This window comes from Oncorhynchus clarkii, chromosome 5 (assembly GCF_045791955.1).
Source record: "Oncorhynchus clarkii lewisi isolate Uvic-CL-2024 chromosome 5, UVic_Ocla_1.0, whole genome shotgun sequence".
NCBI lineage: Eukaryota > Metazoa > Chordata > Actinopteri > Salmoniformes > Salmonidae > Oncorhynchus > Oncorhynchus clarkii.
In genome coordinates this window covers 76,772,331-76,799,156 of record NC_092151.1, presented here as the reverse complement: position 1 = coordinate 76,799,156, position 26,826 = coordinate 76,772,331, and the positions used below count along the sequence as shown (strand labels likewise).

The window sequence follows — 26,826 nt, the reverse complement described above, 5'->3', positions numbered from 1 at the left end:
TAAACAGAGGAATGAATTAACGAGGTGTATCCTCCTCTCTTATCTGGACGTGTGGACGGGTCTTCCTCTCTCTCTTCTCTGCTAATGATGATGTGTAGCATAGGTAGCTGTCAAGAATCTATGACAGATTAAAAGGACAACTCTTCCTGTGACTCTGTGTGGCGGGTCAGAGAGCAAGACGTGTTGCACTGCCTCCCCTCCGCACCGCACTGCCGATATCTACGCCACCCAAACATATGCCCTATATTGTGCACTACTTTTGAAAAAGTATACAGCAGTACTGTGTGTCTAAGCAAATTTCCCCTTGGGGACATTAACCTCTTGAACCTCTGGGGGCAGTATTTCATTTTTGGATGAAAAACGTTCCCGTTTTAAACAAGATATTTTGTCACGAAAAGATGCTCGACTATGCATATAATTGACAGCTTTGGAAAGAAAACACTCTGACGTTTCCAAAACTGCAAAGATATTGTCTGTGAGTGCCACAGAACTAATGCTACAGGCGAAACCAAGATGAAATTTCATACAGGTAGTGAGCCAGATTTCGAATGCACTGTGTTCCAATGTCTCCTTATATGGCTGTGAATGCGCAAGGAATGAGCCTACACTTTCTGTTGTTTCCCCAAGGTGTTTGCAGCATTGTGACGTATTTGTAGGCATATCATTGGAAAATTGACCATAAGAGACTACATTTACCAGGTGTCCGCTCGGTGTCCTCCGTCGAAACTATTGCGTAATCTCCAGGTGCGTGCATTTTTCCATTTTGAACAGAGGAGAAACAAAACTGCCACGAGTGATTTATCATCGAATAGATATGTGAAAAACACCTTGAGGATTGATTCTAAACAACGTTTGCCATGTTTCTGTCGATATTATGGAGTTAATTTGGAAAAAAGTTTGCGTTGTAATGACTGAATTTTCAGGGTTTTGTCTTAGCCAAACGTGATGAACAAAACGGAGCGATTTCACCTACACAAATAATATTTTTGGAAAAACTGAACATTTGCTATCTAACTGAAAGTCTCCTCATTGAAAACATCAGAAGTTCTTCAAAGGTAAATGATTTTATTTGAATGCTTTTCTTGTTTTTGTGAAAATGTTGCCTGATTTTCATGAATAGTTAACGTTGCGTTATGGTAATGAGCATGAGGCTATAATTACACTCCCGGATACGGGATTGCTCGTCGCAACAGGTTAAAGTTCATCCTATCATCCCCATTGCAATGTCTTCTGACATCTTGGGCTTAAAGGGTCACTTCTCTAGCCATGCAATCCATTCAGGCATCAACTAACTGCAGACATTGGAGTGACTAAATAACTCATGCCATTTTTACGGCACAAACACAACTGATTACCAAGCATCAAGCATTATTATGAATTTTTAAACACACATTGGCTAAAAACCAAACCTCATTCCTTTTCCTCCTTAAAACACATAAATGAAAAACCAAATGAATGTCATTACATCCTAATGTATTGACAAAATCTACATATATCACTATATCACCTCCATCCATATAACTCTATCCCCCAACCTTTCTGTCTGTCTTTGCGATATTATGATACATTTGAATTGAAATGATACATTCATAGCACCCTCTGATATGGCCACATAAGCCATCAGACTGATACAGATATGCACTGCTGGCAACACAAGTCATTGCTCTGTTCCAGTCTTTCTCTCTATTATAGCAGAACAGCCTCAGAACAAAGCAGAACTCCTGTCTAGGTATGTGTCCCAAATTCAACCTTACTCCCTACTAGAGGTCGACTAATTATGATTTTTCAATACCGATACCGATTATTGGAGGACCAAAAAAGCCGATACCGATTAATCGGCCGATTTATTTATTTATTTGTAATAATGACAATTACAACAATACTGAATTAACACTTATTTTAACTTAATATAATACATCAATAAAATCAATTTAGCCTCAAATAAATAATGAAACATGTTCAATTTGGTTTAAATAATGCAAAAACAAAGTGTTGGAGAATAAAGTAATATGTGCCAATATGCAATATGTGCCATGTATGTGCCATTTAAAAATGTGTGCCATGTAAAAATGTGTGCCATGTAAAATATGTGCCATGTAAAAAAACAAACGTTTAAGTTCCTTGCTCAGAACATGAGAACATATGAAAGTTGGTGGTTCCTTTTAACATGAGACTTCAATATTCCAAGGTAAGAGGTTTTAGGTTGTAGTTAATATAGTATTTATAGGACTATCTCTCTATACCATTTGTATTTCATATACCTTTGAATATTGGATGTTCTTATAGGCACTATAGTATTGCCGGTGTAACAGTATAGCTTCCGTCCCTCTCCTCGCCCCTACCTGGGCTCGAACCAGGAACACATCAACAACAGCCACACTCGAAGCAGCGTTACCCATCGCTCCACAAAAGCCGCGGCTCTTGCAGCGCAAGGGGAATAACTACTCCAAATCTAAAAGCGAGTGACGTTTGAAACGGTATTAGCGCACACCCAGCTAGCTAGCCATTTCACATTGGTTACGCCAGCCATTAGGCTGATAGGCTTGAAGTCATAAACAGCGCTGTGCTTGTGAAGAGCTGCTGGCAAAACGCACAAAAGTGCTGTTTGAATTAATGATTACGGGCCTGCTGCTGCTCAGTCAGACTGTTCTATCAAATCAGACTTAATTATAACATAATAACACATAGAAATACGAGCCTTGGTCATTAATATGGTTGAATCCGGAAACTATCATTTCAAAAACAAAACGTTTATTCTTTCAGTGAAATACGGAACCGTTCGGTATTTTATCTAATGGGGGGCATCCCTAAGTCTAAATATTCTTGTTACATTGCACAACCTTCAATGTAATGTCATAATTACGTAAAATTCTGGCAAATTAGTTCGCAATGAGCCAGGCAGCCCAAACTGTTGCATATACCCTGACTCTGCGTGCAATGAACGCAAGAGAAATGACACAATTTCACCTGGTTAATATTGCCTGGAAAACCTTGCATGGAGTGCAATGGTTAGAGAGTTGGACTAGTTAACTTAAATCGGGCTCCGATTTCTGTTTTTTAATTTTTTTTATTATTATTTTTTCAATACCTTTATTTAACTAGACAAGTCAGTTAAGAACACATTCTTATTTTCAATGACGGCCTAGGAACGGTGTGTTAACTGCCTTGTTCAGGGGCAGAACGACAGATGTTCACCTTGTCAGCTCAGGGGATCCAATCCAATCGGCCCTAATTAATCGGCCATTCCGATTAATCGGTCGACCTCTACTCCCTACATAGTACACTATTTTCTGAATAGGGTGCTATTTGGGACGCATATAGGCTTTGGGAATCCCTTCTTTTGATTGACAGCTCTGTTTTTACAGAAGGCCACCATCCAACAAAGCAGCAGAGTCAGACACAGAGGCCATCCCCTCGACCCGCCCACAGGGCCAATGTGCTGGAAGGCCAGTCATGAACCAGAGATAAAATAGAGACGCTGAATCAATCATCTTAGCTTGAGCAGATAAATCTATAAAAGTCCAACCTCCCTCACAGACACTTAGGATATGTCCCAAATGGCACCTATTCCCTATAGTGCCCATAGGGCCCTCAGAGCTCTGGTCAAAAGCAGTGCACTATATCAATAGGGCTTGTGGGAATAGGGTGTCATTTGGGATTTAGACTCAGCTTAAACTGAAGCTCAGTACAATACAATTCCTGAAACATCCACTAGCATCGAGCACCATCACAGTACTTTATATTGTGTAATATCTTCCTCCTTATAGATTTGTTGCCTATTATGCGTTCACAACTTTTAATTGGGCCCATATATTTGTTTATAATGGCTATTAAAGGTTATGTGTATCATAATATGTCGAATCCCATCTGTTCAACAGTATCACACCATGGAGACGTTTTAACAACTACCAGCCACACGTTTCTAAAATGGTCTAGTCTTATCCTTTCTCACAAAAGCATAAATACAGAGATAATTCAACTCCCAATAAACACGTATCCTAAATCACAAATGGCCACAAATATACAATTATTAGGGCCCATAACATATACATACATATACAGTTGAAGTCAGAAGTTTACATACACCTTAGCCAAATACATTTAAACTCAGTTTTTCACAATTCCTGACATTTAAACCAAGTAAAAAATCCTTGTTTTAGGTCAGTTAGGATCACCACTTGATTTTAAGAATGTGAAATGTCAGAATAATAGTAGAGAGAATGATTTATTTCAGCTTTCAATTCGTTCATCACATTCTCAGTTGATCAGAAGTTTGCATTGGCTTAAAATTGTTGAAACTTGGGTCAAACGTTTCGGGTAGCCTTTCACAAGCTTCCCACAATACATTTTGTGGAAGTTTTGTGAAGTGCACCAGTCCCTCCTGCAGCAAAGCACCCCCACTACATGATGCTGCCACCCCCGTGCTTCACGGTTGGGATGTTGTTCTTCGGCTTGCAAGCCTCACCTTTTTTTCTCTAAACATAACGATGGTCATTATGGCCAAACAGTTCTATTTTTGTTTCATCAGACCAGAGGACATTTCTCCAAAAAGTACGATCTTTGCCCCCATGTGCAGTTGCAAACCGGAGTCTGGCTTTTTTTTATGGCGGTTTTGGAGCAGTGGCTTCTTCCTTGCTGAGCGGCCTTTCAGGTTATGTCGATATAGGACTTGTTTTACTGTGGATATAGATGCTTTTGTACCTGTTTCCTCCAGCATCTTCTCAGGTCCTTTGCTGTTGTTCTCCGATTGATTTGCACTTTTCGCACCAAAGTACGTTCATCTCTAGGAGACAGAATGCGTCTCCTTCCTGAGCGGTATGACGGCTGCGTGGTTCCATGGTGTTTATACTTGCGTACTATTGTTTGTACAGATGAACGTGGTACCTTCAGGCCTTTGGAAATTGCTCCCAAGGATGAACCAGACTTGTGAAGGTCTATAATTTTTCTTTTGATTTTCCCATGATGTCAAACAAAGGGTTCAAGGTAGGCCTTGAAATACATCCACAGGTACACCTCCAATTGATTCAAATTATGTCAATTAGCCTATCAGAAGCTTCTAAAGCCATTACATAATTTTCTTGAATTTTCCAAGCTGTTTAAAGGCACATTCATCTTAGTGTATGTAAACTTTTGACCCACTGGAATTGTGTTACAGTGAATTATAAGTGAAATAATCTGTCTGTAAACAATTGTTGGAAAAATTACTTGTGTCATGCACAAAGTAGATGTCTTAACCAACTTACCAAAACTGTAATTTGTTAACAAGAAATTTGTGTAGTGGTTGAACAACGAGTTTTAATGACTCCAACCTAAGTGTATGTTAACTTCCGACTTTAACTGTATATATATATTGTTTATGTTCATCAGATGGGTGTAAATAGAAGTGATGAAATATGGAGTATAACTGGAGAATACAGTGCCTTGCGAAAGTATTCGGCCCCCTTGAACTTTGCGACCTTTTGCCACATTTCAGGCTTCAAACATAAAGATATAAAACTGTATTTTTTTGTGAAGAATCAACAACAAGTGGGACACAATCATGAAGTGGAACGACATTTATTGGATATTTCAAACTTTTTTAACAAAACAAAAACTGAAAAATTGGGCGTGCAAAATTATTCAGCCCCTTTACTTTCAGTGCAGCAAACTCTCTCCAGAAGTTCAGTGAGGATCTCTGAATGATCCAATGTTGACCTAAATGACTAATGATGATAAATACAATCCACCTGTGTGTAATCAAGTCTCCGTATAAATGCACCTGCACTGTGATAGTCTCAGAGGTCCATTAAAAGCGCAGAGAGCATCATGAAGAACAAGGAACACACCAGGCAGGTCCGAGATACTGTTGTGAAGAAGTGTAAAGCCGGATTTGGATACAAAAATATTTCCCAAGCTTTAAACATCCCAAGGAGCACTGTGCAAGCGATGATATTGAAATGGAAGGAGTATCAGACCACTGCAAATCTACCAAGACCTGGCCGTCCCTCTAAACTTTCAGCTCATACAAGGAGAAGACTGATCAGAGATGCAGCCAAGAGGCCCATGATCACTCTGGATGAACTGCAGAGATCTACAGCTGAGGTGGGAGACTCTGTCCATAGGACAACAATCAGTCGTATATTGCACAAATCTGGCCTTTATGGAAGAGTGGCAAGAAGAAAGCCATTTCTTAAAGATATCCATAAAAAGTGTCGGTTAAAGTTTGCCACAAGCCACACCAAACATGTGGAAGAAGGTGCTCTGGTCAGATGAAACCAAAATTGAACTTTTTGGCAACAATGCAAAACGTTATGTTTGGCGTAAAAGCAACACAGCTGAACACACCATCCCCACTGTCAAACATGGTGGTGGCAGCATCATGGTTTGGGCCTGCTTTTCTTCAGCAGGGACAGGGATGATGGTTAAAATTGATGGGAAGATGGATGGAGCCAAATACAGGACCATTCTGGAAGAAAACCTGATGGAGTCTGCAAAAGACCTGAGACTGGGACAGAGATTTGTCTTCCAACAAGACAATGATCCAAAACATAAAGCAAAATCTACAATGGAATGGTTCAAAAATAAACATATCCAAGTGTTAGAATGGCCAAGTCAAAGTCCAGACCTGAATCCAATCGAGAATCTGTGGAAAGAACTGAAAACTGCTGTTCACAAATGCTCTCCATCCAACCTCACTGAGCTCGAGCTGTTTTGCAAGGAGGAATGGGAAAAAATGTCAGTCTCTCAATGTGCAAAACTGATAGAGACATACCCCAAGCGACTTACAGCTGTAATCGCAGCAAAAGGTGGCGCTACAAAGTATTAACTTAAGGGGGCTGAATAATTTTGCACGCCCAATTTTTCAGTTTTTGATTTGTTAAAAAAGTTTGAAATATCCAATAAATGTCGTTCCACTTCATGATTGTGTCCCACTTGTTGTTGATTCTTCACAAAAAAATACAGTTTTATATCTTTATGTTTGAAGCCTGAAATGTGGCAAAAGGTTGCAAAGTTCAAGGGGGCCGAATACTTTCGCAAGGCACTGTATATAGCATTAGCTGTCTCTTTGTCCAACTGCTAACTAACTGCATGAAAGCTAACGCATTCCAATGTGTTGATGAAGCTTATTACGGTTCAGAAGTGAAGGAGCATTGGAATCTTTTCACCAAGGAAGAGCAGCTGCTGCTTTCGCTAATGGGGATCAGAATAAAATGCTCAAATACTAAACAGCTAAGCTGAAGTGAGTCCACATTTTTATGACTAGATAACATACTGTATGTAGAATGAAGTGTGGCATAGAGTAGAGTTGCATACAGTACAGTACATAGACAGTCCACACTGTCCCCAGGGACAGAGAGCAGTATTATCATTTGTCTGTATGATTAGTCCTTTGGCCATCATTGTTATAGATATAGCTATAGAACTACACTTCCTCCATTTCAGACACTCAGTCTGACTCCCTGTACCTTCAGTGGCAACCTACTGTATTCCCTATGGGCCGTGGTCAAAAGTAGTGCACTATATAGGGAATAGGGTAACATTTGGGATGCTGCCTCAATTCTAACAGGAATCACACGCTCAAGGCCACATGTCCAGGGAAAAGAGGTGAGGCCGCAGTGGTTGCAATTTGTAGACGTGCCAACTGACAGTCTCCAAATATGACACACCATCCCAACCATTCCCATAAGGAAGTCTGAGAATGCGTCCCAAATGGCACCCTGTTCCCTACAGCGCACTACTTTTGTCCAGGGCCTCTGGTTGAAAGTTGTGCACTATAAAGGGAATAGGGTGCATTTGGGATGAACGCGGAATGTGACTTCAGTCATCAATCAAATCATACATCCACTTTTTTTCTTTCTCCTTCCGGACCAAAGGTGCTGGTGTGTATTAATGCACAGCATCACAGAAAGGAAACGATGGCCATGTATAGAACACAAAGAGGACTTCAGTAAAACTAACTATTCATATTACTGTACAAGGCCCTCCGTGTGTGGATAACAAAGACCTGTCAAATCATTTAACAGGGCCAAGGTTTGCTTGTAATGAATCAATGGCCACCTGGACTATTTACATTAACCCCCCCATACCGTAAGGTAATAACATTTGATTTGATTTGATTTCCTAAAATCTCATGTTATGTTCAGAAAAATACAACAAGACAACAGCTTTCTAGACAAAGCAGAGCTTACACCAAGCCTAATCACAGCCCTGAGTAAAAATTTTAAATTCCACATTGCAGAAATTAATTTTAGGTTATGTCATTAAATGTATCGGGCCTCTGACATAACATTCAATGCCTGTTAAACAAGCAAATATTACTCCTCAGCACTGGGAGAAATCTAGAAAGCTACAGTAAACATAGCAGAGGTTATAATGTACAGTATACATAGCTCATGTAAGAGTCTCTCAAAAGGCCTCTGAGGCTTCTATAAGGCTACAAGTTCACAGTCAAGATCGTAAGGATAAAATCCACAATCAGAAATGTAGTACAATTCTGTGTGTTGGTGTACACTTGCATGACATGCATACGTTATTAAAAATAAAATGGGTCAGCCTAAAATGCCCAAAATGCCTCCCCTGGTCAGTGAGCTTTATGATTACATTATTATAATATTATTATTACATTATTATCACATTATGATTACATGAGCTACATATCCTCAAACACACTTTTCAGAAACCTCTTTTACCACATTATCCAGTGCTACACTGAGCACCCCCCCCCCCCCCCCCCCCCCCCCCATCCTCCTCCCCCTCTTCCAGTTCTAAAAGTTACCCGCAATGTCACTTGTGTCTGTGGTCTGTGCACAGGGAAGCCATCCAAAACCACCACGGCGCTGCGTTTCTGCAGCGGAGGACCAACATGCTCCTTCTACTTTTCTACACACACAAAACACACATAAACGTCTCTCCTGCTAGGAGGCCATGCCATGAAGCTTGTGTCCGTCCCAGATGGAACCCTATTCTCTATATAGTGCACTACTTTTGACCAGGGCTATCATCAAAAGTAGTGCACTATATATCGAATAGGGTACCATTTGGGACATATCCATAGAGAAGCGCTTGGTTGATGTCGCTACAAGTATCCCAACTGGTGGCACAACAATGAGTATGGTTGTAATCAATCATATCACTACAGCTGAGAGTGTGTATGGTGTAGTGTTGATGGACTATAGAAATGATAGATACCAGCAGCACACTACCGGAAACATGGAAACAATCTTAAACGGAGGCTCATATACAAAAATGTACACTGAACAAAAATATAAACGCAGCATGTAAAGTTTTGGCCCATGTTTCATGAGCTGATATCCATACGCACAAAAAGTGTATTTTACTCAAATTTAGCTTACATCCCTGTTAGTGAGCATTTCTCCTTTGCAAAGATAGTCCACCCGCCTGACAGGTGTGGCATATCAAGAAGCTGATTAAACAGCATGATCATTACACAGGTGCACCTTGTGCTGGGGACAATAAAATGCATCTCTAAAATGGGAGCTTACATTTGGCATACTGACTGCAGGGATGTCCACCAGAGCTGTTGCCAGATGATTAAATGTTAATTTCTTTACTATAAGCCACCTACAACGTTGTTTTAGAGAATTTGGCAGTATGTCCAACCGGCCTCACAACCGCAGACCACGTGTAACCATCCCAGCCCAGGACCTCCAGATCCGGCTTCTTCACCTGCGGGACCATCTGAGATCAGCCACCCGGATAACTGATGAAACTGTGGGTTTCCACAAGTGAAGAATCTACGCACCACCTGTCAGAAACCGTCTCAGGGACGCTCATCTGCGTGTCTGTCCATCTGTCCTCACCAGGGTCTTGACCTGACTGCAGCTCGTCGTTGTAACAGACTTTAGTGAGGAAATTCTCAACTTCGGTGGCCACTGGCATGCTGGAGAAGTGTGCTTTTCACGGATTAATCCTGGTTTCAACTGTACCGGGCAGATGACAGTATGGTGTAGGGTGGGTGAGCGGTTTGCTGATGTCAAAGTTGTTAACAGAGTGCTCCATGGTGGGTTGGGGTTATGGTTTGGGCAGGCATAAGATACAGACAACAAACACAATTTTATTTTATTGATGGCAATTTGAATGTACAGAGATATTGTGATGAGATCCTGAGGCCTGCCATCCTGTAGTACTAACTCAAAAGCGTTCTGGGACATTGTAAAGTCCATGGAGAATAAGAGCACCTCCTCCCAGCTGCCCACTGCTCTGAGGCTAGGAAACACTGTCACCACCGATAAATCCACTATAATTGAGAATTTCAATAAGCATTTCTCTACATCTGGCCATGCTTTCCACATGGCTACCCCTACCCCGGTCAACTGCCCGGCACCCTCCACAGCAACCCGCCAAAGCCCCCACCATTTCTCCTTTACCCAAATCCAGATAGCTGATGTTCTGAAAGAGCTGCAAAATCTGGACCTCTCAAATGATTGCCTCGCCTGGTACTTCTCTGATAGAGTTCAGTGTGTCAAGTCGGAGGGCCTGTTGTCTGGACCTCTGACAGTCTCTATGGGTGTGCCACAGGGTTCAATTCTCGGGCCGACTCTCTTTTCTTAGAATACGTGGACAACTACAAATACCTGGGTGTCTGGTTAGACTGTAAACTCTCCTTCCAGACTCACATTAAGCATCTCCAATACAAAATTAAATCTAGAATCAGCTTCCTATATCGCAACAAAGCATCCTTCACTCATGCTGATATCCCCATACTGGTATTTATTTATTTATTTATTTTGCTCCTTTGCACCCCAGTATCTCTACCTCTACATTCATCTTCTGCTGATCTACCATTCCAGTGTTTAATTGCTATATTGTAATTACTTCTCCACTATGGACTATTTATTTCCTTAACTTACCTCATTTGCACTCACTGTATATAGACTTTTTGTTTTATTTTTTTCTACTGTATTATTGACTGTATGTTTTGTTTATTCCATGTGTAACTCTGTGTTGTTGTATGTGTTGAATTGCTACGCTTTATCTTGGCCAGGTCGCAGTTGCAAATGAGAACTTGTTCTCAACTAGCCTACCTGGTTAAATAAAGGTGAAATAAAATAAATAAATAAAATCACCTCATGTTTCAGCATGATAATGCACAGCCCCATGTCGCGAGGATCTGTACACAATTCCTGCAAGCTGAAAATGTCCCAGTTCTTCTATGGCCTGCATACTCACCAGGCATGTCACCCATTGAGCACGTTTGGGATACTCTGCATCAATGTGTACGACAGCATGTTCCAGTTTCCACCAATATCAAGCAACTTCACACAGCCATTGAATGGGAGTGGGGACAATATTCCACAGAGAGCCTGATCAACTCCATGCGAACTCGCTGCATGAGGCACATGGTGGTCACACCAGAAACTGACTGGTTTTTGGATCCATGCCCCTACCTTTTTATTAAGTACTGTATCTGTGACCAACAAACAGTATGCATATCTGTATTCCCAGTAATGTGAAATCCATTTTCTTTCTCATTACATGTTGCATGTTGCATTTATATTTTTGTTCACTGTCATTTTCTTAGAGAAACGTATTTTGTAGTCAAAGAATGTGTAAGAAAATAAAATGACATTCAGGTGTACTATCAGCCTTAATTCATTTGGATTATTTTCTGTTTTTTAGCAAATACAGCATATTTAGAGACTCAAATGTTCCTCCAGCGTATTCAGAGACTAAAATTCTCCTCCAGCATATTTAGAAACTCAAATGTTCCTCCAGCATATTTAGAGACTCAAATGACCCTCCAGGATATTTAGAGACTCAAATGACCCTCCAGCATATTTAGAGACTCAAATGACCCTCCAGCATATTTAGAGACTGAAATTCTCCTCCAGCGTATTTAGAAACTCAAATGTTCCTTCAGCATATTTAGAGACTCAAATGACCATCCAGCATATTTAGAAACTCAAATGCTCCTCCAGCATATTTAGAGACTCAAATGACCCTCCAGCATATTTAGAGACTCAAATTACCCTCCAGCATATTTAGAGACTCAAATGACCCTCCAGCATCTTTAGAAACTCAAATGACCCTCCAGCATATTTAGAGACTCAAATGATCCTCCAGCATATTTAGAGACTGAAATGATCCTCCAGCATATTTAGAGACTTAAAATACCCTCCGGCATATTTAGAGACTCAAATGTTCCTCTAGCATATTTACAGACTGAAATGTAGAGATAAAATGTTCCTTGTGAGAATGCTTCCCAGTGACACAGTGGGAGTCGAGGAAGATATAATGAGCAACAGAAGCTGATTACCGCCATATATTAGACTGTATAATTATGAGATTTGCATAAAGTTAGACGGGTGGGTTCTTCCAAGGAGGAGATTTAGGCGGAATCTCTTCATCTTTGCTCCACATTAACACAGATGAAACAGTAACAATTGTAACGGCTGTCGTGGGTTGAAGAAGGTGAGGACCAAGGTGCAGTGTGGTACGTGTTCATCTTTATTTATGAATTGAACACTGAATGAAAAAACAACAAAAGAGAATGAACGAAACCGAAACAGTTCTGTCTGGTACAGAATACAAAAACAGAAAACAACTACCCACAAACACAGGTGGGAACAGGCTACCTAAGTATGGTTCTCAATCAGAGACAACGATTGACCGCTGCCTCTGATTGGGAACCATACCAGGCCAAACACATAGAAAAACAACACACAGAACAAAACATAGAATGAAAAACATAGAATGCCCACCCCAACTTACGCCCTGACCAAACCAAAATAGAGACATAAAAAAAGAACTACGGTCAGGACGTGACAACAATATTATCTGTACAATGATTCATTCTACAGGTGATGTGAGAGGCAGTCTGGTTGTGGTTAACCTAATGAATGCTAAAATAATCAATAATCTTACAATAATTCCAGTTTAGTCAAACACGGCCAGATCTTTGGTCTAGGTCTACATACAGTGCCTTGCGAAAGTATTCGGCCCCCTTGAACTTTGCGACCTTTTGCCACATTTCAGGCTTCAAACATAAAGATATAAAACTGTATTTTTTTGTGAAGAATCAACAACAAGTGGGACACAATCATGAAGTGGAACGACATTTATTGGATATTTCAAACTTTTTTAACAAATCAAAAACTGAAAAATTGGGCGTGCAAAATGATTCAGCCCCCTTAAGTTAATACTTTGTAGCGCCACCTTTTGCTGCGATTACAGCTGTAAGTCGCTTGGGGTATGTCTCTATCAGTTTTGCACATCGAGAGACTGAAATTTTTTCCCATTCTTCCTTGCAAAACAGCTCGAGCTCAGTGAGGTTGGATGGAGAGCATTTGTGAACAGCAGTTTTCAGTTCTTTCCACAGATTCTCGATTGGATTCAGGTCTGGACTTTGACTTGGCCATTCTAACACCTGGATATGTTTATTTTTTCCATTGTAGATTTTGCTTTATGTTTTGGATCATTGTCTTGTTGGAAGACAAATCTCCGTCCCAGTCTCAGGTCTTTTGCAGACTCCATCAGGTTTTCTTCCAGAATGGTCCTGTATTTGGCTCCATCCATCTTCCCATCAATTTTAACCATCTTCCCTGTCCCTGCTGAAGAAAAGCAGGCCCAAACCATGATGCTGCCACCACCATGTTTGACAGTGGGGATGGTGTGTTCAGCTGTGTTGCTTTTACGCCAAACATAAAGTTTTGCATTGTTGCCAAAAAGTTCAATTTCGGTTTCATCTGACCAGAGCACCTTCTTCCACATGTTTGGTGTGTCTCCCAGGTGGCTTGTGGCAAACTTTAAACGACACTTTTTATGGATATCTTTAAGAAATGGCTTTCTTCTTGCCACTCTTCCATAAAGGCCAGATTTGTGCAATATATGACTGATTGTTGTCCTATGGACAGAGTTTCCCACCTCAGCTGTAGATCTCTGCAGTTCATCCAGAGTGATCATGGGCCTCTAGGCTGCATCTCTGATCAGTCTTCTCCTTGTATGAGCTGAAAGTTTAGAGGGACGGCCAGGTCTTGGTAGATTTGCAGTGGTCTGATACTCCTTCCATTTCAATATTATCGCTTGCACAGTGCTCCTTGGGATGTTTAAAGCTTGGGAAATCTTTTTGTATACAAATCCGGCTTTAAACTTCTTCACAACAGTATCTCGGACCTGCCTGGTGTGTTCCTTGTTCTTCATGATGCTCTCTGCGCTTTTAACGGACCTCTGAGGCTATCACAGTGCCGGTGCATTTATACGGAGACTTGATTACACACAGGTGGATTGTATTTATCGTCATTAGTCATTTAAGTCAACATTGGATCATTCAGAGATCCTCACTGAACTTCTGGAGAGAGTTTGCTGCACTGAAAGTAAAGGGGCTGAATAATTTTGCACGCCCAATTTTTCAGTTTTTGATTTGTTAAAAAAGTTTGAAATATCCAATAAATGTCATTCCACTTCATGATTGTGTCCCACTTGTTGTTGATTCTTCACAAAAAAAAACAGTTTTATATCTTTATGTTTGAAGCCTGAAATGTGGCAAAAGGTCGCAAAGTTCAAGGGGGCCGAATACTTTCGCAAGGCACTGTACATGTACAATATGTAGTACAACACAATAGTGTCAACACTACAATAAAAGGTAGCATCATAATCTGATAAACTTCACAGAAATGTATAATATATTATGTTTCTTTGAAATGAGGACAAAAATATACAATGTTAATTGCAATGTCTTTCCCCCTGAAGGAAATACAAGGTTATTGGGAGAGAAAGAGCTCAGTCTCCTAGTAATGGGCCACACACATACATAATTCTGTTTTCAGGAAAACCCACTCAGATATGTACATAATGCATTCACACAACACAACACATATCTTGTTAGTGATAATGCAATAGCAGATTGAGAACAGATAATGCCCACACACATAAAAATATACACACCGTACACACCATACGCAGACCACACGCAGCTCCTGTACTGTAAAGTGCCAGAGCAACTGCTTTAGTGTTAAATATCAGATGCAAATGAAAAGAGAAAATCTATCATGACTGTAATGTGTCCTGATGGGAGTGGGCTCTCCCCTGTGAGGAGCCAGGCCGGAAAGAGGCAGGGAGGGAGGAGGGAGCAGGGTGATGTATGGAGGAGCTGGATGGGAGGTGAAAAGCGTAGCGAGACAGACGGGGGAGGCGAGGGGAAGAGAGAGGGGGAGAAGGAGGGGGGTAACACAGTCCTGCCGCCCGCCAGAATCCTGAGGGCCCAGGGCAAAAGGGGAATAAATGTTGATTAGTGTTGATTTTATCCAACGAGCACCCGGCAACTGACAGTGGGACTAAGCTGCCGCGAAAGGCAACCATTAATCTTAGTCTGGTTTAAGTAGTGTATATTAATTTGTGTCATTTCCACTGCGCGGAGAGAGGCCTCTCCCTCTCTGTCTACCTCTCTCCCGCGCTCTCTTTCCCTTTTCCCTCTCTCCTGCTCTCTTTCTCTCTCTCTGTTTTCTTTTTCTCCCCCTCTCTTTCCCGCTCTCCCTCTTTCCCTCCCTCTCTCCATCTCTCTTGATAAAAGCTCTAGCGTTTGAAGGCTGTGTCGGTGGAGCGGTGCTCTATCAGCGGTACAGTGGAAGCCTGGAGGTAGCGCCTGCTCAGAGCAGCTCTTAGCAGCAGGGGAGTGTGTAGGAAATGAGATTCAGAGCCCTGCATTAAGGAAAATGAACTCCTGGGGGGTTGGTATGGCAACCACATTCGAAAGTGCCGTTGCATGTTCAATTTAATGTACAAAACAAATTTGTGGATTTGAATAAATATTAGAGGAAGCTAGCAGCACACAAAAAAGAGCCAAGGCAGACCACATCTTTACAGAGATCATTATTGAAAAAAGGAGTAAAAAAAGCAAGCAGAGTCAGATGTTCACCACCATATCCCATCTTACAGCAGTGGATGCTGTGGTCTGTTAATTCTGTCTGGTGAGGCATGAGGACTAAATCCAACCAGTTATTAATTTTATACATTTCCTTCACCCCAATGACTGGGATATGCTTTATTTTGGAGACCACAAGCGCATAATCTTCATTTTTAATGAATAGCATTTAACATTTCCCTGATGCCGTAACAGGAAAAATGACATTAATTTTAGTAGCTAGCTCACAAGCCTATGAAAGAGGAATTTGACTTACATGGGTCTTTCCTCTTGTGTTTCTTATTTCTCAGTCCTCGCTGTCTTTCAGTCTTACTCGCTTTCACACGCAACATAGACACTTGCTCCCTGTCATCATCACTGGGATAACATCACAGGAAAACATTGAGGGGGAGAAACAACACCTCAACGTGAAACCGCTAGATCAATTTCACGGTCACCACCATCAGGATTTTTTTCATTTTTTCAGCAGTGGTTGCAAGGGTATGGGGGATGATTAAACAGAGAGATATTTGGATGATTAAACAGAGAGATAGGAGGGAAACAGCTGTGGAGAACACACACACACACACACAGAGACACACATACATACACACACAGAGACACACATATGCACACACATATGCACACACACACACACACACACACACACACACAGACAGACACACACACACACACACTCTCACACACACTCTCACACACACACTCTCACACACACACTCTCACAGACACACACTCTCACACACACACACACATTTTCTCTCTGAATACTGCTGTGTCAGCATAGAGGAGCGGGCTGGATAAAAGACAAAAGCTGTTGCATGTATTAACATCAACACTCCCAGTCAGTGCACTAACAGACCAGGACAGGAGGGGGATGCATATCACTGCGACACAACATTCTATATCTGAGTAGACGTCCTCCTGTTTTGATTGGATGGAAATAAGCTGTTACGCTCAGCTCCCGAGTGGCGCAGTGGCCTAAGACACTGCATCCAAGTGCAAGAGGTGTCACTGCAGTACCTGGTGATTGGGTGTCCCATAGGGTGGCACACAATTGGCCCAGCATCGTCTGGGTTTAGCCAGGGTAGGCCGTCATTGTAAATAAGAATTTGTTCTTAACTGACTTGCCTAGTTAAATAAAGGATACATAAAATGAATAGTTTACATTAGCTCTGAACAGGCCCCAGCCAAGCCTATGCTTGCGTCCCAAATGGCACCCTATTCCCTTGATAGTGCACTATTTTGACCAGGACCCATAGGGACCATAGTGCACTGTATAGTAAATGTTCCCTGCTACTTACAAAAAGCATACTACTAAAGTGACACCAGAGGGATTTAGATAGAGAGAGAACTGATATGTCAATATTAGCCTTTTGACTACCAGCAGTTTGGCATTGGCAATGCACTCTCAAAATACACTCATCTGCTAATCTAAAAAAAAGATATACTGTATATACAGTCAAACTGTAAATCCCTATGGGTTTCTATACCACATTGGGGTTCAAAGCTAAAAACAGGTTTGCTTCTGCGGATAATGACGGCTAACATAAATTGTTTATATTACGATGGTGTGCTGTGGTTTGTAGGGTTCTGACTGGACTCTGGGGAATGGAGGCACTTTCTAGAGTAAAAATATGCAGATTCTAAGCCATCTGAATGGACTGACATCTCAATGTAGTGTAGTGTACTGTATCTCTCTGACTGCATCCCAATACACTTCTATGACTACGTCCCAAATGGCACCCTATTCCCTGTGTAGTGCACTACTTTTGTCCAGAGGCCATATGGTTCTGGTCAAAAGTAATGCACTACATAGGGAATATGTTGTCATTTGAGACATATCCTCTGTAATCAGATCTCTGGCTAATTTCACCCGTGTTAAATATTACTCTGCTGCCCTCTGAGAAAAACTACATTTCACCATTCAAAAAATAACATTACATCACTCCGCTAGTCATTTTTATAAATGGAGCATCCCCCAGGCGTGAAACCTTACACTATTCAAACAAGGCCACCAGAAAACTGGCCTTTTGTTGAGGTTGAGAGAAAAAAAAAATGCAGGATTGCATTCCAAATAGCACCATATTCCCTATATAGTGCACTACTTTTGATCAGGGCACATAGGCCTCTGGTCAAAAGTAATGCACTATATAGGGAATAGGGTGTCATTTGGTACACATCCCTACATTTACTGAGCAAGTGTCTCAGTGTCGCAGAGAGGTTATGTTTGACACTGTTGGAGATTTATGACGTTGACGAGGTGTTTATAGAAGTCAATTCATTTTAGCTAATTTTCTTAAGCACCATTTTGGATGATGTCAACAGTTTTCTCATCAAAAGGAGAAGCAAGGTCCTTTAGACCAGTTCCAAAAACCACCTGTGGAAATGTTTTTAAAAGCATGATTAAAACATATATTTTTTTACAATCCTTTACATTTAGTTTTAGAATGTTGTGTTGAAGACATGGTTAGGGTTTAATTAACACTTATCTCCCATTTTGCCACATTCATCTCATGATTAATAAAGTTAGAAATATTTTTATAAACATGATGTAAGATTGAGTTGTGTCACATTCGTATATTCTATAATGAGTTTGCAGAAGGTTAAGGTTTCATGGCGCAGTAGCATTGGAGTCAAATTATTTGGGTGTATTTTTGGAAAGCACCCTGTGCCAATACCTCTTATAACGTGGCTGGATACTTTGTAGCCTACTGTCACAGACAAGACCTTTAACACTGAGTTCAACTTCTCTTTCTTATTCTTCTCACAGTGAACACTAATCCACTAATCCAACAGTAACCTTAGGAGTGTGTGTCAAAATCTAACTGTTTTTAAATGTAATAATCCATACAGGTGAGGTGTAAATCTCTTTTTATCAAGTATTGTATACACACACACACACACACACACACACACACACACACACACACACACACACACACACACACACACCGTACGCCTCTGAGTGAAAAGTAACATTCCTTTAAGTCGAGAAAGAAAACCAAAATATGATCAGGATGAAACTAAGCAGTCAAGGATGGAAAAAAGAGACCAGTGTCTGAAAGAAGAAAAGAAAAGAAAGATGCCTACCCTGGGTGGAAATAAAGTGTTCCTTCTCCTTTCCTCCCGGGTGTGAGCAGTACACAGCAGTGTGCTTGTTTATAGTGAGTAGTCATTCTGCTGGGCACCGATCGCTCACCACACCACAGTATCCCAGTACAAATACACAGAGTGGGTCAGGAGTTCAGGAGTTACTCACCGCTGGCTGCCTGTCCTGCCTGCCTGAGTATGGCATTATATTATTTCCTGACGCCCGCAGGTGATGTCTGTTTTTCTAGTACTGGGGACAGTCACGAGACGTAAAGTGCGTAGTGGAGATGGAGGGGAGAGATAATCCTGTTTACTAAAACCAAATACAAAAATAAATATATTTATAAAAACAAAAAACTGTAAATTAAGGTTTTGAAATAAAAGCTACCTAATTCAATAAAAATAATACTACTAATAAAAATATATATATATTTGAATGTAATATATGCAGTTATTATATCAATTCAAAGCTCTCAAATGTTGCTATGACAAAATTCTACAAATAAATAAAAATGGCAAATGATAGTCTTGTCAGAAAGAAAAACATATATGTTACAATAAGCCATTAACAACACAGTTATCCTCAGTGAATATCATGTGGTGTAAAACAAACACTCTAGAAATAGCCTTAACGTCTCTGGTGCATTCAGACATATTTAATGGTGAAAAACAAGACAGATTCCAGAGCAGTAGCAGCAGCAGAGGTCTGTGCAGTCAGTGCGTTCTGCTCTGAGCTTTATTTACTTTAAGACCTAACAGAAACCGTCCTCAACTCAACACAGCTTCACTGGGGCTAGTCTGTAGTCTGTACTGTGACAGGCAGAGTTGTAATAATGTTTAAAAAAACAGGTGTGTTTTTTTACTGAGAGAATCATAGGGTTTTTAATACTTTGGCACCCAGACGAGAGGACCCAGTCGAGGTTTACTTAACAGAGATGTGCTCTAGGCTTCAGCAGCTGACCCTTTTGAAAAATATTTTCAAAACTACTTCTGACAAGTTCATTCTAACACCTTATACAGCAACACTAGAGGGCGGGTGGAACAATGTCTCACACAGTACATGAACGGGTAGAGATGTTCAGAACCATGTGCTGTATATACAGTAGTATATCATACATCTATATTCAATTGATATAATAAACTTCATTTCCTTCAAACACTGCAGGTATGTGTAACTAAATCTCCTCTGAGAAGAGGTGGTCAGACTCAGAGACACTCTCCTTCAGGAGAAACAGAAACCTGGGCTATTGGGATGTCGGGTCGTAGCCAGCTGAGAGAGATGAGAGAGAAAGCACAGCACTCCCAGACAGGACCAGATCCAAGTGACTTTGTACTCCATGTGGAGACAAACTTTGGATGAACTCTGAAAAACGCCAGGGAGTAAACCTCTATGCATAACTGTGTCACTCACTCCCCCTCCAAAACCCTACCAAAACAACAGAGAAAGGAAAGAGAGCCAGCAGGCCTCAAAAGGCCCCCTGCTCCCCTTAGACACTGGCCCAATTGAGGGTGCACTACATGGGGTAGGAGGACTGGGTCGTTGGGGAGTGGAGGTGGAGGGTGGCGGGGGGTTGAACTTCATTGAAAATGAAAACATCATGTAAAAGTAGAATTACATACACACAGGGAATAGAATATACAACACAACCCATCACCTCCACACACAGCTCCACAGCAGTGAAGCGTGATGTATGGACCAAGTGAGAGCGGAGAGATAATAAAAATGATTTCTCTTTTATCCTCTATCTATCCCATTTTATTTCATGCACTAATGACTGTGAAACACAGTGGAGTCGCTTCCACATCAAACCCAGACAGCGATAGCATCTCAATATCTCACAAGTACAAATTTAAAGGAGTCCTCATTTCACGCCATATCTTAGAAGGGGAAAATAACAGAGGAGATATATACACACTATCGCTCCTGAGCAGCTCTGAATTCTATCTGTGCCAATTTCAGAAATGTCAATGGGAAAAGGGGTTTGTATTCTGGAAAGACGAGGTATGTTCTGCCTCTCCCTAAGTCTGATGTCACTACATCTGCTCTTAGTGAAATTATTCTGGCGACAAGGTCTCTCACAACAGCACAGACAAATGGAGAGACACACACAAGTGAATTAAATGAGACACACAGCAGAGAGATTTGACAGCTAGCACACAAGGGGGAAACATTATGATGAAGACGGTAATTTAGCTTTCAACACTTTCCATCATCAACACCATCAAACCTTTAGATGTTTGACACTATAATTGGAAAAGATGTTCAATGAAGTAGCACTGACTGTAGGGCTGTGTAATAGCACAAAATGGATTGCACTCCCAAAACATGTGCAAATTGTAAAAACACAGGTCTGAAAAATAGGCCAATTTGTATTTCTCTTCTCAGATAAGAATGTAATTCAAAGCACATTGAAAAACATGCCTGCCCTGGCTGCTACAAGTTCATAATGTGAATGGCTGTGAATTGTAGGCAAAACGCGCTTTCTCTGGAGATATTAATGAGTCCTACACAGAGCGCATACAATGTCCCCTTTACGTGGGCTTCTGTCGCCGAAGAAGAAGGCACTTTTAGTTTTTCTAAGTGGTTAGTAGGCCTATAGTTTTTCGTTCAAATTGTGTAGGTCTGTATTTGACGTGCATTCAATAGCCCAGTAGATAACTTTAGAAACCGCATTGGGCCTACCTGTTTTCTCTTTGATTTCACACAAGACGTTGAAGAGAGCAGGCTTCATCCTGTGGCAATTCAGGGCGTGTTTCCTATAAAACAAAATAAAGTAACTTCAACAAATCACATCAATCCTAAAAGCGTTAGCCCTATAACATAGTTAGAATGGTTTTATTGAAGCATGTAGCCTATGACGCAAATTATGTAGACAGGCAAATATGTGATGCAAATGTTGCGGATCGCGTCAACCTTTTATTGCTAACCTGCTGTATTTGTATATGCGTGCTTAAGATAGCATATGTAATATTTAAAATGACATGTTAATATTTATATTATTATTATTATTGGAAGCAAGTAAAGAAAGTTAACTGGAATATATAGATACTTGTTACTACCTAAAAAATGTAATGCAACACATTTTTAAGTTCTGGAGTGATTGATTTATAAACAATTTTGAATATGTATTTTGTTGTTTAGAATGGTTAAGTATTATCAACAATTATTAAATGTCTTGTTTGTTGTTGAATTTGTATAAATTACAGTCATGTTCATCGCAGTGCAACACAGGACAGTGGGAAAAGGTTGTCCAAAGAGTTTCATTGTATTTTGAAAGATTCCTCTCAGCTGCTCGCCCTCCACGGTGAAGGCTGAACACAGCCTACACGCACCGCGCCTCAAAGCACTTCGCTTTAGCTTCTGAGTCAACTGAATATCTAATAACTGGATGCAAATGATTTATCTTCAATTACTATGAATGGCCCATTGTATAGCCCATGTACATAACAAATTATAGCCTATAATACTGTATTATTGACTGTATGTTTTGTTCTTTCCATGTGTAACTCTGTGTCGTTGTATGTGTCGAACTGCTATGCTTTATCTTGGCCAGGTCCCAGTTGCAAATGAGAACTTGTTCTCAACTAGCCTACCTGGTTAAATAAAGGTGAAAGAAAAAATAAAAAATAAAAAAATAGCGTATTCTAGATTTCTATTAAATTTAGGCTATGCCTTATCAGTTGTTGAATTTTGACTGGAGTGACAGAGAGAGCGAGAGAGAGAGAGAGAGCTGTGCTTGCACAAAAGTTCATCGAAATTATGATGTTGTCAATCATTGTGATGCTGGTTATTGTTATGACAAATCGCATCTACAAACTTGAGATGTCAGATTTGTACGTCGTTATTGATTTGTCAGAAGTGTGAAAACACATTGAATCTATAGTGAAAACACTTTGAATCTACCTTACGTTATACTGCTGCAATATTATACAATTTGGGGAAATTCAGGAACAATTGATATGTCCACTGTACTAATAATAAGATAACTTCAAAGTTGAAATGTAGTCTGCTGCACTGTGGGTGTTATTATTTCTCCAAATGCGCGCTCGCCCGTTTATCATTATGGGCTGATGGGCTCGAATGCGTAATTCTTCTCCATTTCATCAATATAATATTTTTCACTAGAAATCTGACTGACTTCAAATGTCTTATTATCGATCGCAATTGAATGCATACAGTAGTTTGCCACACATTCCTTGTCCATGTTGACAAGGTAGGTTACTGCGCATAGCTGGCCCCTTACCTGGCTTGAGCTTCGTCCAGACTCTGATCTGTGATGGTCATTATTTGCTGTAAAATGTCTCCAATGTCCTGTTTTCTCCCATCGCCCTCCGTTCCTCCCGTGCTTTCCATGTGTTGCGACAGGCCGGGGTGCCCTGCCATCCCTACTCCCGCATGAGAGTGCATTAACCGCGGCTGCTCGTCCATTTCTTCCGATCTATTTATAAGCTCTCACCTTCGCGTCAATCTCGCAAAAGAGAATCCTTGACCAAATTCCTTCCCACCCGGGTTCGGGGGTTCCACGTTCTGATTCGCACTCTCGCGCTCCGGAGTTCTCCGAGACACAGAGTCAGAGGGGAAGCCCTCTTTCTCGCTCTCTCTGCTCTTCCAGCTGGTCTGAAGTGAATCTGAAATCTGATCTGAAATGCTGCCTTGTGCAGATCAGACTGCGTGTAAAAGATAAGCAGACTTCAACTACAACTATGAATCTGGACGCTTCTTCCTTTCATGTGTCAGAGCCTGTGTCTTCCGAGAGACAGCGCCGTATCTAAGGTGAGTTATGGAAACCTGAATTTCAAGGCTATTTCGATTTATTCCATCCGCTTGCTTTTGTTGCATACAGTACGGAACGGCAGTCACTGGAAGGCAGCACATAGCGAGAGTATAAAAGTCAGACTCCGCCTACGCGACATGATTGGGAATAGAGACCATTTAGCCCCACCTTGAGGTGCCTCTCGTGAAACGTCAATCAAAGCGCTGTGTGAAGGAGCAAAGCTTGGAGATGTGGCCAGCTGTAAGCACTGGGACAGTTCAGAGTGGCAACCCTGTGATGGATAGAACCTGAACTACAAATAAATAATAGTGGGTTGACACAAGAGGTCTGCGGTAGTTTCCCCCTCTGACCACACAAGCATCAACACTTCCTCTCCACACCAGTCCATTTAATCCTCTGCCTGTTGCCAAGAAGCAGACTTATTCCACTGCAGTAGCCTACACTAATCAAAACAATCGACCATCTCCTTCATTTAAGGAAAAGTATTCTACTGAACACAAATATAAATGCAACATGCAACAATTTCAAATATTTTACTGAGTTAGAGTTCATATGAGGAAATCAGTCAATTTAAATACGTTCATGAGGCCCTAATCTATGGATTTCACATGACTGGGAATACAGATATGCATCTGTTGGTCACAGATACCTTAAAAAAAGTTAGGGGTGTGGATCAGAAAACCAGTCAGTATCTGGTGTGACCACCATTTGCCTCATGCAGCGCGACACATCTCCTTCACATAGAGTTGTTCAGGCTGTTGATTGTGGCGTGTGGAATGTTGTCCCACTCCTCTTCAATGGCTGTGAGAAGTTGCTGGATATTGGTGGGAACTGAAACACAAACATGCTCAATGAGTGACATGTCTGGTGAGTATGCAGGCTCTTGAAGAACTTGGACATTTTCAGCTTCCAGGAATTGTGTACAGATCCTTATGACATGGGGCCGTGCACTATCATGCTGAAACATGAGGTGATGGCGGCAGATGAATGGCACGACAATGGGCCTCAGGATCTCTTCACAGTATCTCTGTGCATTTCTGTTCAATGTCTGTAGAGAAATAAGCGTTTTGCGCTATGGAACATTCCTGGGATCTTTTATTTCAGCTCATGAAACATAGGAACAACACTTTACATGTTGTGTTTATATTTTTGTTCAGTGTAGATAGATAAGGTACTTATTTAAAAATGTATGCCAGAGAAGAAGAATCCACTTACTAAAGTAGAATGATCACACTGAAATATATTAGGCAAAAATTGCATAACAACATTATTACAATAAAGGCTATTCATATTTAGTTTGATACAATGTAACATTTGATTAGAGTAGCCTATAACCATTCCTATTTCAGTGGATATTTACACTTGAATTGTGGTGCATTGAGAATGCACACTGCCCTCACATTGTTTATGTTATTTCAGGTAGGTAGGCCTAGATGTTGTTTGTATGTTGGAGGGCTGCGCATGGCTGGGTTTGGCTGGGCGCTCCTAATGTAAGCCGGTGACCCATGGTGGGCAGCCAAGCAGTAAGGCCCATGTGTGTCTGGCCAGGCTGAAAAGTGCCCTTCAGGCCCAGGCAGCACAGCACAGGGCTGTGTGCCAAATGGCACGCTATTTCCTTTATAGGGCACGACTTTTAACCAGAGCCCTATGGGTAACAGTTTGTCATTTGGAACACAGCCCGAATCACAGCCCTCAGTCAATAGTACCACTGTTCCTGTTGCTTTAGTGGGCATACACAGCTAGGGGAGGGGAGGGAGCAGCCAGGTCACTCCAGATCCAAGGCGATATTCAATGTTTGCCCAGGTTCACAGAACGTCGGAAGATGCCTTCAAAACCATCCACTAGAACCAACGGTGAGCGCTATTACCATCAAGAAGGCTTACGGATTTCTAGGGTGTTGTGGATGGAGATGGAGTGTTCAATCCCAGTGCTAGGCACCCATTTTTTTTTTTTTTTTTTTTAACCCTATCCTAAACCTTAACCTTTAACTTAACTATTTTGGAATTAATACCTAAACATAACTGTCGAAATGTGATGTTTACCCCCCCCCCCCAAAAAAGACCCTTGAATACTGAAGTCAAACAGTTTCACACTGTGAGATCTTGTTGGAGGAAGAGCCCAGGCTCTTGAGTGTGGATGTTAAGTATGAACAATGCTGTACTATTCAGGAAGCTAGATTTGCACTCAGATTAAGAAAAGAGATTCGTTGGTATGGAATATAGGTGAAAATTGTCTAGAGTAGCAATGCACTTCCATTTTTTATCAAATCATATATGTTCCCTAAAACCCAACAGTGTTCTAAGATGAATGTGCTTTATCATATATATTTTTTTCTATAATCACGCCAAGTGTTTTATTTTTATAACAAGAATAACCAAAAAATATACACATGACCTGAGCCCATTGGAATACAGCTGTTTAGCATATTGAGTTTGAGCTGTACTGACAGTGACATGTCAGACTCTTTCTCCCACAGTCCCTGGTGAAGCCAGCAAGCTGCAGAGCTGTGTCCTAGCTCTTCCTGTCTGCACACACACACACACACACACACACACACACACGCACGCACGCACGCACACACGCACACACACACACACACCTACACACACTGAAAATACCTGAGGGGGATTGTGTGTTTCAGCACCAGACATTTACACTGAGTAACATCTGCTGAGCTCTCTTATCAGCCAAGACATTTAGCTATCTAAACATGTGCTGATGCTATTTTATGTTATTAAATTATATTCATGGCCACCAAACACATAAACCAACAAGAGATTAATATTGAAAGAAATGAATGATTTAAAGTATGTTATACGGATTACCTATTAATCCGCCATATAGGTAAAACCACAGTCTTGAAAGACCACATGATCGTTCGTACATGCTGCACAAACCAACTGGAATACAATAGAAAATGCTAATAACCCAATTAGCTACATTATTTGCAGTAGTGATCAGTTGTACAATGTAAATTGCCATGGCAATGCATTTGTTAATTTCATATGAGACAATATTGCCCTGGCTAACACGATTCTCTGTAATATAATTCCAGTTATTAAAAGTAATGACAGCAGCAGCCTCTAACAGTCCTGTCAAATA

At 41.0% G+C, this 26,826-nt stretch overlaps 1 protein-coding gene across 4 annotated transcripts in view; it reads right to left on the bottom strand.

Annotated features, from left to right (window-relative positions):
* Positions 1-23,794, bottom strand: part of LOC139409403 (pre-B-cell leukemia transcription factor 1-like) — a 107,921-nt gene extending 84,127 nt beyond the window's left edge. For all 4 annotated transcript variants that reach the window (XM_071154514.1, XM_071154515.1, XM_071154516.1 and 1 more), the window contains exons 1-2: positions 23,194-23,794; positions 21,633-21,706 (exon numbers count right to left, since the gene is read on the bottom strand). In XM_071154514.1, the coding sequence (XP_071010615.1) occupies positions 21,633-21,706; positions 23,194-23,378 (259 nt within the window). In that variant the 5' untranslated portion in view covers positions 23,379-23,794. The remainder of the gene's footprint in view (positions 1-21,632; positions 21,707-23,193) is intronic.
* Positions 23,795-26,826: the final 3,032 nt, after the last annotated feature.